The sequence below is a fragment of the Homarus americanus genome, unplaced genomic scaffold (genome assembly GCF_018991925.1).
Source record: "Homarus americanus isolate GMGI-L3 unplaced genomic scaffold, GMGI_Hamer_2.0 scaffold41485, whole genome shotgun sequence".
NCBI lineage: Eukaryota > Metazoa > Arthropoda > Malacostraca > Decapoda > Nephropidae > Homarus > Homarus americanus.
The window spans coordinates 25,196-40,000 of NW_024730169.1; the positions used below are offsets into that span (position 1 = coordinate 25,196).

Genomic DNA, 14,805 nt, shown 5'->3' on the forward strand with positions numbered 1-14,805 from the left:
GTAGTAGTAGTAGTAGTAGTAGTAGTAGTAGTAGTAGTAGTAGTAGTACATATAACAAACACAAACAAACAAACACACACACTACACCTAACAACAACAAACACGACTTTAAAACAATATAAAAAAAACATCCTCAGATAAGAGCAACATCCATAAGTCAGATCACATAGAGATGAAATATTTTCTTAACACCGAGAATTAAAATGACAATAAAAAGGCTAACACTTACCAGATCATCTTCAGGTTGTTCTCCCTGGTGAACGTTTACTGAAGGTGTTGACTGGAGAAGGGGGGGGGGGAGGGGTTGAGTCAGTAAGATCTACAGTATACTTAAACGTAATTACTCATACACCCACACCACAAACACAGCGCCAGCACCAGTGATCATGATCGTCTGGCGGTTGTCTCCTTATATCACATGAGTTAAAAAAGAAAAAAGAAAAAAAGGTCTTTATGCTGCCCCTAACTGGCGCTCCTTTATGGTACGAGCGATGGTACACTAAGCTAGACTATCCTACTATCCAACACTACACACACACATACATACATACATATTCATACATACACACACACGGACACACTTACCGAGGTCTCTTCTTCTTTCTCCTGTTTCTGCTCTTCCTTTTTCTCCTTGAGGGCCTTTACCAGCTTCCACTTACTGCCAGGACCTCTCAGGGAGGGTTTGGGCTTAGCCGAGGCACCTTCAGCGCTTTCTAGGTCCTCCTCCTTGGCTTCCTCGCCCTCGACAGTGATCTGAGGTTTAGTGTCGCTGAGTTCTGAGTCTTTTTCAGCGAGTGATTTGTCTTCATGCACCGAAATAGCGTCGCTTGGGGCCGTGACCTCGGTACCTGGGGTAGTTTGGTCTGTCGGGGGTCGGGGCGGGGGCGGGGTAGGGGACGCTACCTCAACGGGCTCTAAGGATGTATCTGTTATCCTGTTCAAATGAGTCACCAGGTCCGATTCGAAGGCGAGGTCGTCTGTAATATGGCGGGTGTCTTCCCTAGGCTTCGGTAAGACGGGTTCAGGTGGCGCTACTACTGGCTCGGCCAACTCGGCTGATGGAGGTCTTGTAGGTTCCATGGGAGGCACCGGCAGCGTCCGCCTGCCCTTCTGAACCGCGGGAGGTTCTTCAGGAGGCGCTGCTTTAGGAACGACCTCCATGATGACAGGTGGTGGAACATCATCATCTTCCTCTTCTAAGTCTTCTTCAGGTGAGTCAGGACCTGAAGTCTCTCCTGAGGAACCATCGTCGTCAGAGTCAATACGGGCACGCATGATGGACTGTGTGGGGCGGGTCTTGGCGGGGGCGGGCTCCTCCAGGACGCCCCGGGTGTCTCGCCGCCCGTCACTGCTGTACATGGAGAACACGGCGCTCTCCTGGGAGACCTGAGTGTCCTGAGACTCAGAGTAACGGAGAGAACTCTGGCGGCTGTCTCCTGCAGCGGAGAAGAACGCAGATTCATTAGAGAGAACGCTGGACATGGCGTCCTCGTACACGTCTTGGGGCGCCTGGTGGGTGGCTAGTATGGGAGACACCGCTCCAGGGAGGCTTGGAGACACGGCCTTGGAAGGTAGTTGTTGAGGTCCAGCCGGGAGCACGGAGGGAGACCTGTCACTACCTGGCACATGTGAGTCCGCTGTCTTAACACGTCCCTGCAGCTCGCACAGAACCACGTTCATGTAGCCACGTACTCGGTCGTCCGGCTGCATGGGGTAGCACTCCTCCAGCTCTGGTTCCCGCCACTGGTCCGCCTCCATCAGCTCCAACTTACGCAGCTCGTAGCGGTACCACTCGTCGTCAGAGTCGATGGAGTCCTCAGTGCTCTGGCGCCTGGAGGATCCTCGCGACATGCGGAAGCTTCGCACGGAGCGATTGTCATCTTCTTCAGAGTGTGTCCTCTGGCTGGGAGGAGCCAGCCTGTAGTCCTTGGCAGCGTCAGGTGGCGAGCGTCTGCTGTGGTCTCTACCGCGGGAGGGAGTTCCTTCCGCCCCCAGAGACTCGCTTACGGACGTGTCACTATCGCCCGCCTCCCCAGACACGCTAATATCAATGTTTTTGTTGACGACAGGTTGTTGTAGAAGGGCAGCGGCGGCGGCGGCTGGCGTCACGCCTAGCCCCGGGGAAGCCTCCGCTGCCGCAGTCCTGCTGTTAGGGGCGGGCGCTTCCCCGTTTTTTGGCTGAATAAAACCGGTGTTAGAGGGGAAGTTCGGATCATAGTAAGTAAGAGAGGCAGTGTTAGAAATAGGGTGAAGGGTAGACTCTTGTGGATATTGGGGGAAGGGTTGTTGAGCATGGCCAGGAAAGGGTTGGGCATCACGAGGGAGTTGGGGAGCATTATAAGTCGGTGCTGGGGGACAAGTACCACCAACGGGAAGGGTCTCCTGGCCGCTCATGGGAAAATTTACATTCGGAGGAATGTTGACATCTTTAAAGTACTGATAACCGAACTGGCTGGCAGCGTTCTGGTCCTCGGCTGCTGTATCGCGAGACAGGTCAGTTATATTGTTGTTGACCTGTTGTAGCTCACTGGCAGCAGCGTTGTCCTTCTGGGGAAGCATCTCTGATCCAGGCAGCTCGGAGGGTGGGGCTCCCGGGCCCACCGGAGGTCGGTCAGATAGTGTTTGTGGTGGTAGCTCCCCGGGGGGCAGAGGACTCAGTATCTGGTGGTTGCTGGGTGGACGAGAGCCACTGTCAGAACCGCTACTACTGGCGCGAGTTGCCTCCTCTGATCCGCTCTGGTCGTCAGATTGGGCGGAAGATGAGTGACGCTGGCGGTACTTGCCCAAGGCGCGAGAAACCGCGAACTCTCGCCGCCCTCCCACGCGGGAGGACCCGGCGGTTTGCTTCGATTCCACATCTTTCTCTCGACTGTCGGAACGCTTCAGCTCGCCCACTGTGGGGAAGAGGTTCTCCACGTCCTGCAGGAGACCCTCCTCAGTCGTGTCTGACACTGGCTCTTCTGTCTTAGGCGGGGACTCGGCTGTTGTTGCCAGAGCCGAGATGTTTTCCTTGCTGCTGGAGGCAGAACTGTACTTCTTTGTTTGTTTCATCGTTGGGAAAAGGTTATCAGCAGCGGTCGTGCTGTCAGACATCAAGCTGCTGTTATCGCTGTCGTCGTCCCAGATGGTGCGGCGAGGTATAGGTCGACCAATGTCCATGTCTGATTGTTCTGAGTCAGACAGTGACCTGAGTGATAGGCTGCTGCCGCGCCGCTTGGTCTTCTGCAGGAACCCTGACATAGTGGACATGAGAGAGCTGCGCTTCTTCTCTTTCCGTCTCCCAAGTGTCGCCGTCTGGTAGTCTTTATGTTTGGGCTCGTCTTCATGTATGGGTCGCGAGGGCAGGCTGTGAGACCTGGACCTCTTGCCCATGATGTCGATGCTGGGGATCATCTTGGTCATGCTGTTGAGGGCAGACTTCATGCTGGCGCCGCGCCTCAGCTTCTTCTTCTCCTCGTGCTGCCCCTTAGTCTTGATGGGCACGGTGTCCTGCGTGATGGTGATGTACCCCGCCTGGGACACCAGCACGTTGCTGTTATCATAGTAGGTCTGGGCCGGGTGGGCCTCCTGCACCAGCTGACGGTGTTCCTGCGCGTTCTGGGGACTGTACCTCTTGAGGTTAAGTTCCAGATTGACCTGTCTGTCCGTCTTCCCGTCTGCCCACTGCATCTGACGCATCAGCTCGGTGTGCGTGGTGGGCACCGCCTGAGTGTGTCTGCGGGTGTTGTGGTAGCGGTCGTAGCGACTCCTGGAGCGAGGGGTCGGAGATGGTCCCTGTGGAGGGGGAGGCTCGTGAGCCGCCGTCGACAGGATGTTCTCCATATTCCTCAATGATCCTGACAGATCCTCACTCTTGAGCAACGGAGACTCCACCACGTTGGTGACTGGTCGATACCTGTCTTTTGGGGGATATGTATTCATGTAGGCGTCGGGAGACTCGTAGGGATGCTCTCTCATCATGGGCTGTGTCGGGTCATACCCATAAGCCTGTTTGTATCGGGATATTGTCTCCCCCTTCAAGTTGTCCTCCAAGGGGACGTATCTACTGACGATGTGTGAGGATGAGGTAGGTGGTGCGCCGTAGGGGGGAGGCTGGCTGTAGTTCGGCTGGTACTTATACTTCATGCCGTCCTTACCTCCCGGGCCAGACGACGGGTAGAAGCTCGAGCTGGACGAATACGACGAGATCGAGTCGGAACTGTCGGCGCCGAAGCTGTGCCGATTTTCTGAGCGTCCCGGCTCCATGTCCGATAGATGGTCAAATCTTCGCGAGTGTTGACCCACGAATTTAAGTTCTCCGGCGGCGTTCAGGTAAGCAGGAGCCGAGTATTTAGGTTCGTTGATGTAGGGCGATGTTTGGTACTGCTGTTGCTGCTTCCCCTGATAGGCTCTGTCCATGCTGGGCGACACCGAGAGGTTGGAGGGGTAAGTGTCAGCCAGCGAGGTGTTGGTCAGGAGGGAGGAGGAGGCCACGCTCGACCTCGATCCGGTATAGTAATGAGAATAAGTACTCGAAGTTGGTGCTGGAGGAGGAGGTGGCGCAGAAGAACCCATAAGCATATCCTCGAGAAAAATCTCCTCAGCTTTGTTGCCGCTGACCCTGGTGATGGGGTCGGCGGTAAGGGCGTAGATACTGTACGTACTAAAAGACGCCTCCTCGAAGGTTGCGTTACTACCAGTTCGTCCTTTGGCACTCGTCCTTCTGGGACTAAGGGTGAGGTAGCCTGAAGAAATACTTGAGGTCACAGCTGAAACCGAGGTCGCTGGGGGCAGGGAAGGGGACATGAATGATATGCGTGGGTCTGCCTTCTCAGCGTTTAGTACCGTGTTAAGTATGTCAGGTTTCGAGGTTGATATGTGTAAAAAAGAAGTCGTTGTGGTGGGCTGGGGTGACTCTTCAAGAATGGGTGCAGAGCTAAACATCTTGGACTCTCTGGTCAGACTTTCCCCCATGGCGCTGAACTTGAACTGGTCGTTCAAGGAGGCGGACAAGGATGCTGAAGGAAAGGTGATGGGTGCTGAGGTCGTTGTGACAGAAGCTAACATGGCTGCTGAGGTAGCGGACGGCAGATACAGATCCTCCAGCCTCTCAGTGCGGTCCGTTCTGTAGGGGGAGGCTCTCCTGCCGGGCCTTGGGCTGGTCGGACTCTTTTCGATGCTCGAGGAGGTACTCATACTGCTGCTGAGGGTGGAGATACCCGAGTCGTACTTACCCAGCTCAGAGTACCGGATGGGCGATGGAGTCTTGGCACTCTTTGGTGACTTGGGACTCTTGGGACTCTTAGGACTCTTCGGACTCATGAGACGAGGAGTGGCTCTAGGACTGTGGCCGAGTTCCTTGGATAACACGAAGGATGGAGTTGCAGGTCGTTTGCTGGTGGATCCTGGCTCGAGGTTGGTGGGCGTGAGGGAGGTCTTCTTGGACCGTGTCGCATCCTTGGGACTCCCTGGCCGAGGGGAGATGACGTACCCATCCTGGCGAGTCCTTGAAGGTCCAAACGGCGGCGATGATCTGAGCTTCTCGCTGGATGCTGTATAGAAGGTGGGTGAAGAGGACCCCATAGCTCTGTCTCCCCCGATGAGAGGATCCGGTGTCTTTCGTCCCATCACACTGAAGTCAGACATCCCGACGAGGGTCTCCTTGCTGGCCGATGAGCTGGCCTCTGACCCAGGGAGCGGCGAGGGAGCCTTGGCGAGAAGCTCGCGGTGTCGCGGTGAACCCAAGATGGAGGTGGAGCTCTTCAGGCCAAGTGCTGCCATGATCTCAGAGTCCGTGGCGTTGCTGTCAGTAGACAACTGAGAGTTAGGGCGACTTCTCTGCGGCTCCGACGTTCTCGGGCTGAACGTCCAGTCCTCTAAGTTAGAGTCCAGGTACATCTGACGCAGCTTCACATCCACTACAGACTCCGCCATCTTGTTGTCCACCGGCTGCGACACGGAGACGGCAGCGGCGGCACCTTCAGGCTTGGCCACGTGCCGGGGGGAGGTCGAGGTTGGCGACCCCATCTTCGGGGACGATATTAACCTCTCGCGCAGGTCCCGCAGGTTCTGGGAGTCTTTCAGGAGCTTGGCGCTGAGAGCGTCAAGCTCCTTGAGCTTCCCCAGGGCGACCTTGTCCAGCGTGGTGAACTTACGCAGCTCCTGGAGGTCGTGTTCACTGATACAGGTGCTCTGGCCTCTGTAGTCCTTGTAGTCATCTGCCGTGTACACCTCGTCTTTTTCATTCTCCTTCTCTCTCTCTTTCTCCTTTTTTCTTGCTTCAGAAGAATCTGATTCCTTCTCAGTTTCCTCCAAGTCCCAGATTCTCGCCAGTTCTTGGTCCGTCGACTCCGACACCTGCGAGAGGTTGTCGCGGTGGGCGTTGTTGAGGCTCCTGTAGAAGGCCTCGTCTGGGAGTCTGTTCTCAGAGTTATCATCCGTCGGACCTGCCACCACAGCGACGGCGGCAGCAGCGGCGGCTACAGTTGTAGTTTCTGCGGGTAAAGCTGGCTCTTCCTTCTCTGCGAGGAGAGCTTGTAGGTCAAAGGCTGTGTAGAACTCCAGCAGCTGGGCGATGACAGCCTGCTGCTCGTACAGCAGAATCTCCAGCTTCTCGAGGCGCTCCCACATCTTGACGTACTCCTGTGAGAGCATGTCGAGGGCACGCCAGGCATAGCGCAGCTCTGTCTCCAGCACGTTGAGGCGCGTGCCCAGCCTCTCCATGTAGTCTCCCAAGAGGGTCTCCATGCTGGCTAGGTAGGAGCCCGCCCCCGCGCCCGTCCCCAACCCGGCCCCGGACCCGCCCAGGGCAGACTTGACGCCCTTAAGGCTGTCCATGACCCAGCGGGAAGCTTAGTGTAGTGGCCCGGACCCAGGGGGGCCCAGGTCACGCTGGGCTGACACACGCCGCCCGGGCACACATGCCATCAGCACACCGCACCCTCTACTACCACTGGTAACACTCTTACATATTGTTGTCTGTCACCAACACTCGTAAACTAAGACATTACGTGTCCAGCTGGTCACTGCACCAAGTGTTAGTTCACTCACACATGTCTCTATGTCTACAGTTAGACATAAGACCTTAAAGGGGAGAAATACTCTAGATTAGCTTCACTTAATTCCCTAATTTCCATACCATACTAATTTGCATATATAATGTAATTTTCACGTTTCACATAAAATCCCCGAGACGATGTGCTGTGATGCGTTCCGGGCTTCAAAAAAAAATCCTAACGTAATCCAACACAACATCCTAAATCCTGGAATACCTTATCCTGCTGTAGGACACGCGGGGCACCCAGGTCACGAAGACAAGCGAGGGAAGTGCTGGTGTGACCTGGGAACAAACAGAACATGGTTAAGGACCTGGGGTGATTAGACGTCAGTGGCCGAGTGGTGCTTCATAATCAGGTTCACCCTTACCCTTACGCTACGACCTGTTAATTATTGTGTGTTGAACGATTTCCGTCAGGTGAGAGAGAGAGAGAGAGAGAGAGAGAGAGAGAGAGAGAGAGAGAGAGAGAGAGAGAGCGTAACAACCATCAAACCAATTCAGTGCCATTGTAGGTCGACCCCTAATTAGGCATCAGCATCCCTCCCTCCCCCCCCTTCTTCACCGTCAACTGGGGTCCTTGTGAGGGCCAAGACAACCTCGTTATGGTCCTGCCGCTCACCTAATGCCCCTCTGACACCGTGTGACTAATATGGCACCGGTGGCACTGTGTTACGTCAGAGGGGTGCCTTTGTGGTGTTAGATGGGATGAAGGACAATTTATATATGATAATATTCCTAAGGTTCTGTCAATATATACAGACAAGTACACACACACACATACACACACACACACACACACGTGAATATGTACACAGAAAATACACACGCTCACATACATTTACATAAACACACATACATACAAGCTCATACAAACTCTTACACACACACACACACACACACACACACACACACACACACACACACACGTTAACAAGGCATCTATTTTCAAGTAACAAATTAAAAGGACTTATTTCTAAATTTCTCTTCACGTTTTGTACACGAACAAAAGTTTCTACTGTCAAAATTCACAAAGTGTTTAATAGATTATATACTTTTTCTCGGATTTATTTAGATGTTAAAAGTTTTAAAAGTTTTGACATCTAAATTTGCTTTGTTGTTCTTTAATAAAAAGTTGTTTTTAAATTGAAAGGCTTTCAATATTGACACATGAGAGAGAGAGAGAGAGAGAGAGAGAGAGAGAGAGAGAGAGAGAGAGAGAGAGAGAGAGAGAGAGAGACAGATTTAAACCAAAAATAACACACTATATTCACATCACTAAATCCGCCAATGCTATAAATTGCAATGACCAATATAATGTTTCAAATGATTCCCCTGCAACGTGGCAAGCTAGCCTCATTATTTTTTCCCATTCATTATTATTATTTCTGTACGATTTCATATTTTTAGGTCATATATATTTATTTAATCTAATTTCAGAACCTTTTTAAATCTATCATGCTAAATAATTATCTTCTCCAATTAATCGTATGCGTTATTGAAATGATTATAGTTAACTAGTACGTTTTTTTTTCAATATATCGTTAATTTATTTTACGCCAGCCAATCAAGTAGCGGGAAAATCGCCAGCCAATCAAGTAGCGGGAAATTCGACAGCCAATCAAGTAGCGGGAAATTCGACAGCCAATCAAGTAGCGGGAAATTCGCCAGCCAATCAAGTAGCGGGAAATTCGACAGCCAATCATGTAGCGGGAAAATCGCCAGCCAATCATGTAGCGGGAAATTCGCCAGCCAATCAAGTAGCGGGAAAATCGCCAGCCAATCATGTAACAGGAAACAGGGGAAACTCTTAACAACCATACAGGAAATTGAAATAAGCTAATCGACCTGGTTGGTGATTTGCGACGCCAGCCAATCAGCGACAAGAGACCCACCTGTCAACTATAGGGTCTCGCCAATCACGACCCCCCGACCACAAAAACATGCCCCTCCCCCTCCTCCCAGTTCACCAATCACCGCTCTCGTTTCATTCGCTTTCGCTATATCCGCGCCGTGATTGGTGAACGATCCTTAACCTCCACTGTTTTGTGTGGCCTTATTCCCACTGGCACTGTCTTAGCTGATCCAATGTTCCGTGGCACTATTCTGAATGGCCCTGTTCCCTGTGGCACTATTCCTGATCACCTTCCTTCTTCTGGCACTATTCCTGACCCCAATTTCCTTATGGCACTATTCACAGGCCTGTTTTCATTATGGCACTGTACTGACCCCAATTTCATATGGCTGATTCTGACCCTATTTCCTTATGGCACTATTCCTGACCCTATTTCCTTATGGCACTATTACTATTTAATTTCATATGGCACTATTCCTGACCCTATTTCCTTATGGCACTATTCCTGACCCTGTTTCCTTATGGCACTATTCCTGACCCTGTTTCCTTATAGCTTTTCTTCTGACCCTATTTCATATGGCACTATTCTGGCCCTGTTCCTTATGGCACTATTCTGACCCTATTTCCTTGTAGCTATTCTGACCCCTATTTCCTTATGGCACTATTCTGACCCTATTTCCTTATGGAACTATTCACCAGCCCTGTTCCTTAAATGCCTATTCTGACCCTATTTCCTTATGGCACTATTCCCTGACCCCCAATTTCATATGGCACTATTCCTGACCCTATTTCCTTGTGGCACTATTCTGACCCTATTTCTGTATGGCACTATTCCTGACCCTATTTCCTTATGGCACTATTCCTGACCCTATTTCCTTATGGCACTATTCTATTTTCTATTTCGCCCTTGGCACTATTCCTGACCCAATTTCATATGGGCACTATTCCTGACCCCAATTTCCTTATGGCACTATTCCTGACCCTATTTCCTTATGGCACTATTCCTGACCCTTTTTTTTCCTTATGGCACTATTCCTGACCCTAGTTCCTTATGGCACTATTCCTGACCCTATTTCCTTGTGGCACTATTCCTGACCCCAATTTCCTTATGGCACTATTCTGACCCTGGTTCATATGGCACTATTCCTGACCCTATTTCCTTATGGCACTATTCCTGACCCTATTTCCTTGTGGCACTATTCCTGACCCTATTTCATATGGTACTATTCCTGACCCTATTTCCTTATGGCACTATTCTGACCCCCAATTTCCTTATGGCACTATTCCTGACCCCCAATTTCCTTATGGCACTATTCTGACCCTATTATTTCCTTGTAACTATTCTGACCCTATTTCCTTATGGCACTATTCTGACCCTATTTCCTTATGGCACTATTCAACTGTTTCCTTATATTTTGTTCTGACCCTTTCGCCTTGGCTTTTCTTCTGACCCTATTTCCTTATGGCACTATTCCTGACCCTATTTCCTTATATTTTATTCTGACCCTATTTCCTTGTAGCACTATTCCTGACCCTATTTCCTTATGGCACTATTCTGACCCTGGTTCCTTATGGCACTATTCCTGACCCTAGTTCCTTATGGCACTATTTCCTGACCCTATTTCATATGGCACTATTCCTGACCCTATTTCATATGGCACTATTCCTGACCTATTTCCTTGCTGGCACTATTCTGACCCTATTTCCTTATGGCACTATTCTGACCCTATTTCATTATGGCACTATTCTGACCCTATTTCCTTATGGCACTATTCCTGACCTACTTTCATATGGCACTATTCTGACCCTATTTCCTTATGGCACTATTCTGACCTATTTCCTTATGGCACTATTCTGACCTAGTTCATATGGCACCCTGTTCTGACCCTACCATATGGCACTATTCCACAGCCCTATTTCCTTATGCTTTTATTCTGACCCTATTTCCTTGTGGCACTATTCTGACCCTATTTCCTTATGGCACTATTCCTGACCCTATTTCATTATGGCACTATTCTGACCCTATTTCCTTATGGCACTATTCTGACCCTATTTGTATGGCACTATTCCTGACCCTATTTCCTTAGGCACTATTCCTGACCCTGTTCCTTATGGCACTATTCCTATTTCCTTGGCACTATTCACAGCCCTATTTCCTTAAGGCACTATTCCTGACCCTATTTCATATGGCACTATTCCTGACCCTATTTCCTTATGGCACTATTCCTGACCCCCAATTTCATATGGCACTATTCCTGACCCCCAATTTCCTTATGGGGTGCCTATTCTGACCCTATTTCCTTATGGCACTATTCTGACCCTATTTCATGTGGCACTTTATTATATTTAATTTCCTTGGCACTATTCCTGACCCTATTTCATTATGGCACTATTACTGACCCCAATTTCATAAAAGCACTATTCCTGACCCTATTTCATTATGGCACTATTACTGACCCCAATTTCATATGGCACTATTCCCTGACCCTATTTCCTTATGGCACTATTCTGACCCAATTTCATATGGCACTATTCACAGCCCTATTTCATTATGGCACTATTACTGACCCCCAATTTCCTTATGGCATATTCTGACCCCTATTTCATTGTAAGCATTACTATTTAATTTCCTTAAGGCACTATTCCTGACCTATTTCATTATATGGTACTATTCCTGACCTATTTCCTTATAATTTTATTCCTGACCCTATTTCCTTATGGCACTATTCTGACCCTATTTCCTTGTAGCACTATTCTGACCCTATTTCATATGGCACTATTCTGACCCTATTTCCTTATAGCTTTTCTTCCTGACCTATTTCCTTATGCTTTTATTCCTGACCCTATTTCCTTATGGCACTATTCCTGACCCTATTTCCTTATGGCACTATTCCTGACCCTATTTCTTATGGCACTATTCCTGACCCTATTTCCTTATGGCACTATTCTGACCCTATTTCCTTATGGCACTATTCCTGACCCTATTTCCTTATGGCACTATTCCTGACCCTATTTCCTTATGGCACTATTCTGACCCTATTTCCTTGGCACTATTCTGACCCTATTTCCTTGTAGCTTTCTTCTGACCCTGGTTCCTTATGGCACTATTCCTGACCCTAGTTCATATGGCACTATTCCTGACCCTATTTCTTATGGCACTATTCTGACCCTATTTCCTTATGGCACTATTCTGACCCCAAGTTTCATGGCACTATTCCTGACCCTATTTCCTTATGGCACTATTCTGTTAAGTTCATATGGCACTATTCCTGACCTATTTTCCTTGGCACTATTCTGACCCTATTTCCTTATGGCACTATTCCTGACCCTATTTCATATGGCACTATTCTGACCCCAAGTTCCTTGTAGCTTTATTCTGACCCTATTTCCTTATGGCACTATTCCTGACCCTATTTCATATGGCACTATTCACAACCCTATTTCCTTATGGCACTATTCCTGACCCTATTTCCTTATGGCACTATTCTGACCTATTTCCTTATGGCACTATTCCTGACCTATTTCCTTGGCACTATTCTGACCCTAGTTCATATGGCACTATTCTGACCCCAATTTTCATTATGGCACTATTCTGACCCTATTTCCTTATGGCACTATTCTGACCCTAGTTCATATGGCACTATTCTGACCCTAATAGTTCCTTATGGCGCTATTCTGACCCTATTTCCTTTATGGCATATTCCTGACCCTGTTTCCTTATGGCACTATTCCTGACCCTAAGTCGCCCATAGCACTATTCACGGCCCTATTCATATGGCACTATTCCTGACCCTATTTCCTTATGGCACTATTCTGACCCTATTTCCTTATGGCACTATTCTGACCCTATTTCCTTATGGCTATTCCTGGCCCTATTCCCAATGACACATAACTATCCTCCTGTGGCACTATTCTCGTGACCTTCTGGCACTATTCACGATATACTCTTCCTCACCACAGTCTCCAAGTCAAGAGGAAAAGAAACAAGAATGGAGGGTAGTTAGGGGTCGGATTAATACAGCCGACCGTAGCTATCAATAACTACCCAGTTACGACAATTAAGGCCAATTTTATGGGGTAGCTCCCAATTTTTATCTTCCTTGTTGGGGAGGGAGGAGGAGGGGGGAGGAGGGAGGAAGTGGAGAGAAGAGGAGGGAGGTGGAGAGAAGGGAGGAGAGGTGGAGAAGGGGAGGAGGGAGAAGGAGGGAGGAGAAAGAGAGGGATAATCGCCTTCTTGCCTCTTCTTCTTCTTCTTCTTCTTCCTCCTCCTCCTCCTCCTCCTCCTCCCCTCCTCCTCGCCCTCCTCCTCCTCCTCCCCTTCCCTCCCTCCTTCCTTCCCTCCTTCCCAAACAAAAGAAACCCGATATGTGAAACAAATAAACTAAATAATCTTATCAAGCAAACAGACACACACACAAACACACTAACAAGCACACACAAACAAACACACCCCAAACACACACACACACACACACACAAACAAACACACCAAACACACACACACCCAAACACACACACACACACACACACACAAACAAACACACCCAAACAAGCAAACACACACACACCCAAACAAACAAACAAACACACCCAAACAAACAAACACACACACACACACACAAACAAAACACACCCAAACACACACACACACCCAAACACACACACACCCAAACAAACAAAACAAACACACCTAAACAAACAAACACACACACACACACACACACACAAGCAAACACACACACACACACACACACACACACACACACAAACAAACACACCCAAACAAACAAACACACACACACCACACACAAACAAACACACACACACACAAACACACTAACAAGCACACACCCAAACAAACACACCAAAACACACACACACACACACAAACAAACACACCTAAACAAACAAACACACACAAACAAACAAACACACACACAAACACACTAACAAGCACACACCCAAACAAACACACCCAAACGCACGCACACACACACACACAAATAAACAAGTTCTAATCTCATAACAAGAAACCACATTACCGATAAAATACCCGCGCATTAATTAACGCGCAGGTAACGCAGGTAATTTAGAGGCAATTAACAGAAAGGCCACAGGTGAGATGTACTCCACAGGTAATTGACGTGAGTTGGCCTACTTTAAGGTGTTTACAATAGCTACACTAATTAAAAAAATGTCGAACTCATTATAATAGTGATGGTGAATGATGGTATATATAGACCATTGTGTGTGTGTGTGTGTGTGTGTGTGTGTGTGTGTGTGTGTGTGTGTATGTGTGTGTATGTATGTATGTATTATATCTACGAACACACACACAAGCTAATCTAAGGGTCCCAAGGGTGAAACACACTGATTCACCACCTTGCTTCCGGGTTAACTAAGACATTCAAGAATATATATATAAAAAACACCTATATTTCTCTATATTCCTATACTATATTATATCTATAGGGGTTTTATATATATATTTCTGGTATATTATTTAAGTATATGGTATATTATTTTTTTGTGTAGGTGTGAGAGGTTAATATATAGGAGTTAAAATATGAAGGATGTTTTTTATCGTATACTTAAGATGGTAATATTGGGTAAGGCCTTTATGACGTCTGTTCCTTCTTTCCTTCCTTATTCCCTCTCCTCCCTTTCCTTCCCACCCCTTCCTCCTCCCCTATTATTTCTAAGCATCTAACCGTGTGACAAAGGAGAGAGAGAGAGAGAGAGAGAGAGAGAGAGAGAGAGAGAGAGAGAGAGAGAGAGGTAACAGTTGTAATAATCTGGTCAATATACCAATACATTACAATACATATAAATACATAGTGTGCCTAGAATGTTCATCTGTAACACACACACACACACACACACACACACATGACACACACACACACACACTGATATA

General features: G+C 48.5%; 1 protein-coding gene across 1 annotated transcript; it reads right to left on the bottom strand.

Moving 5' to 3' along the window:
• Nucleotides 1–229: 229 nt before the first annotated feature.
• Nucleotides 230–7,067, bottom strand: LOC121866908 (the record flags this gene model as incomplete). The annotated part of the gene is made up of 2 exons (XM_042366644.1): nucleotides 586–7,067; nucleotides 230–280 (listed from the first exon to the last, which is right to left on the bottom strand). Coding segments are annotated over exons 1-2 (6,282 nt in total), but the record flags the coding sequence as incomplete, so codon positions are not given.
• Between the last annotated feature and the right edge of the window lie 7,738 nt (nucleotides 7,068–14,805).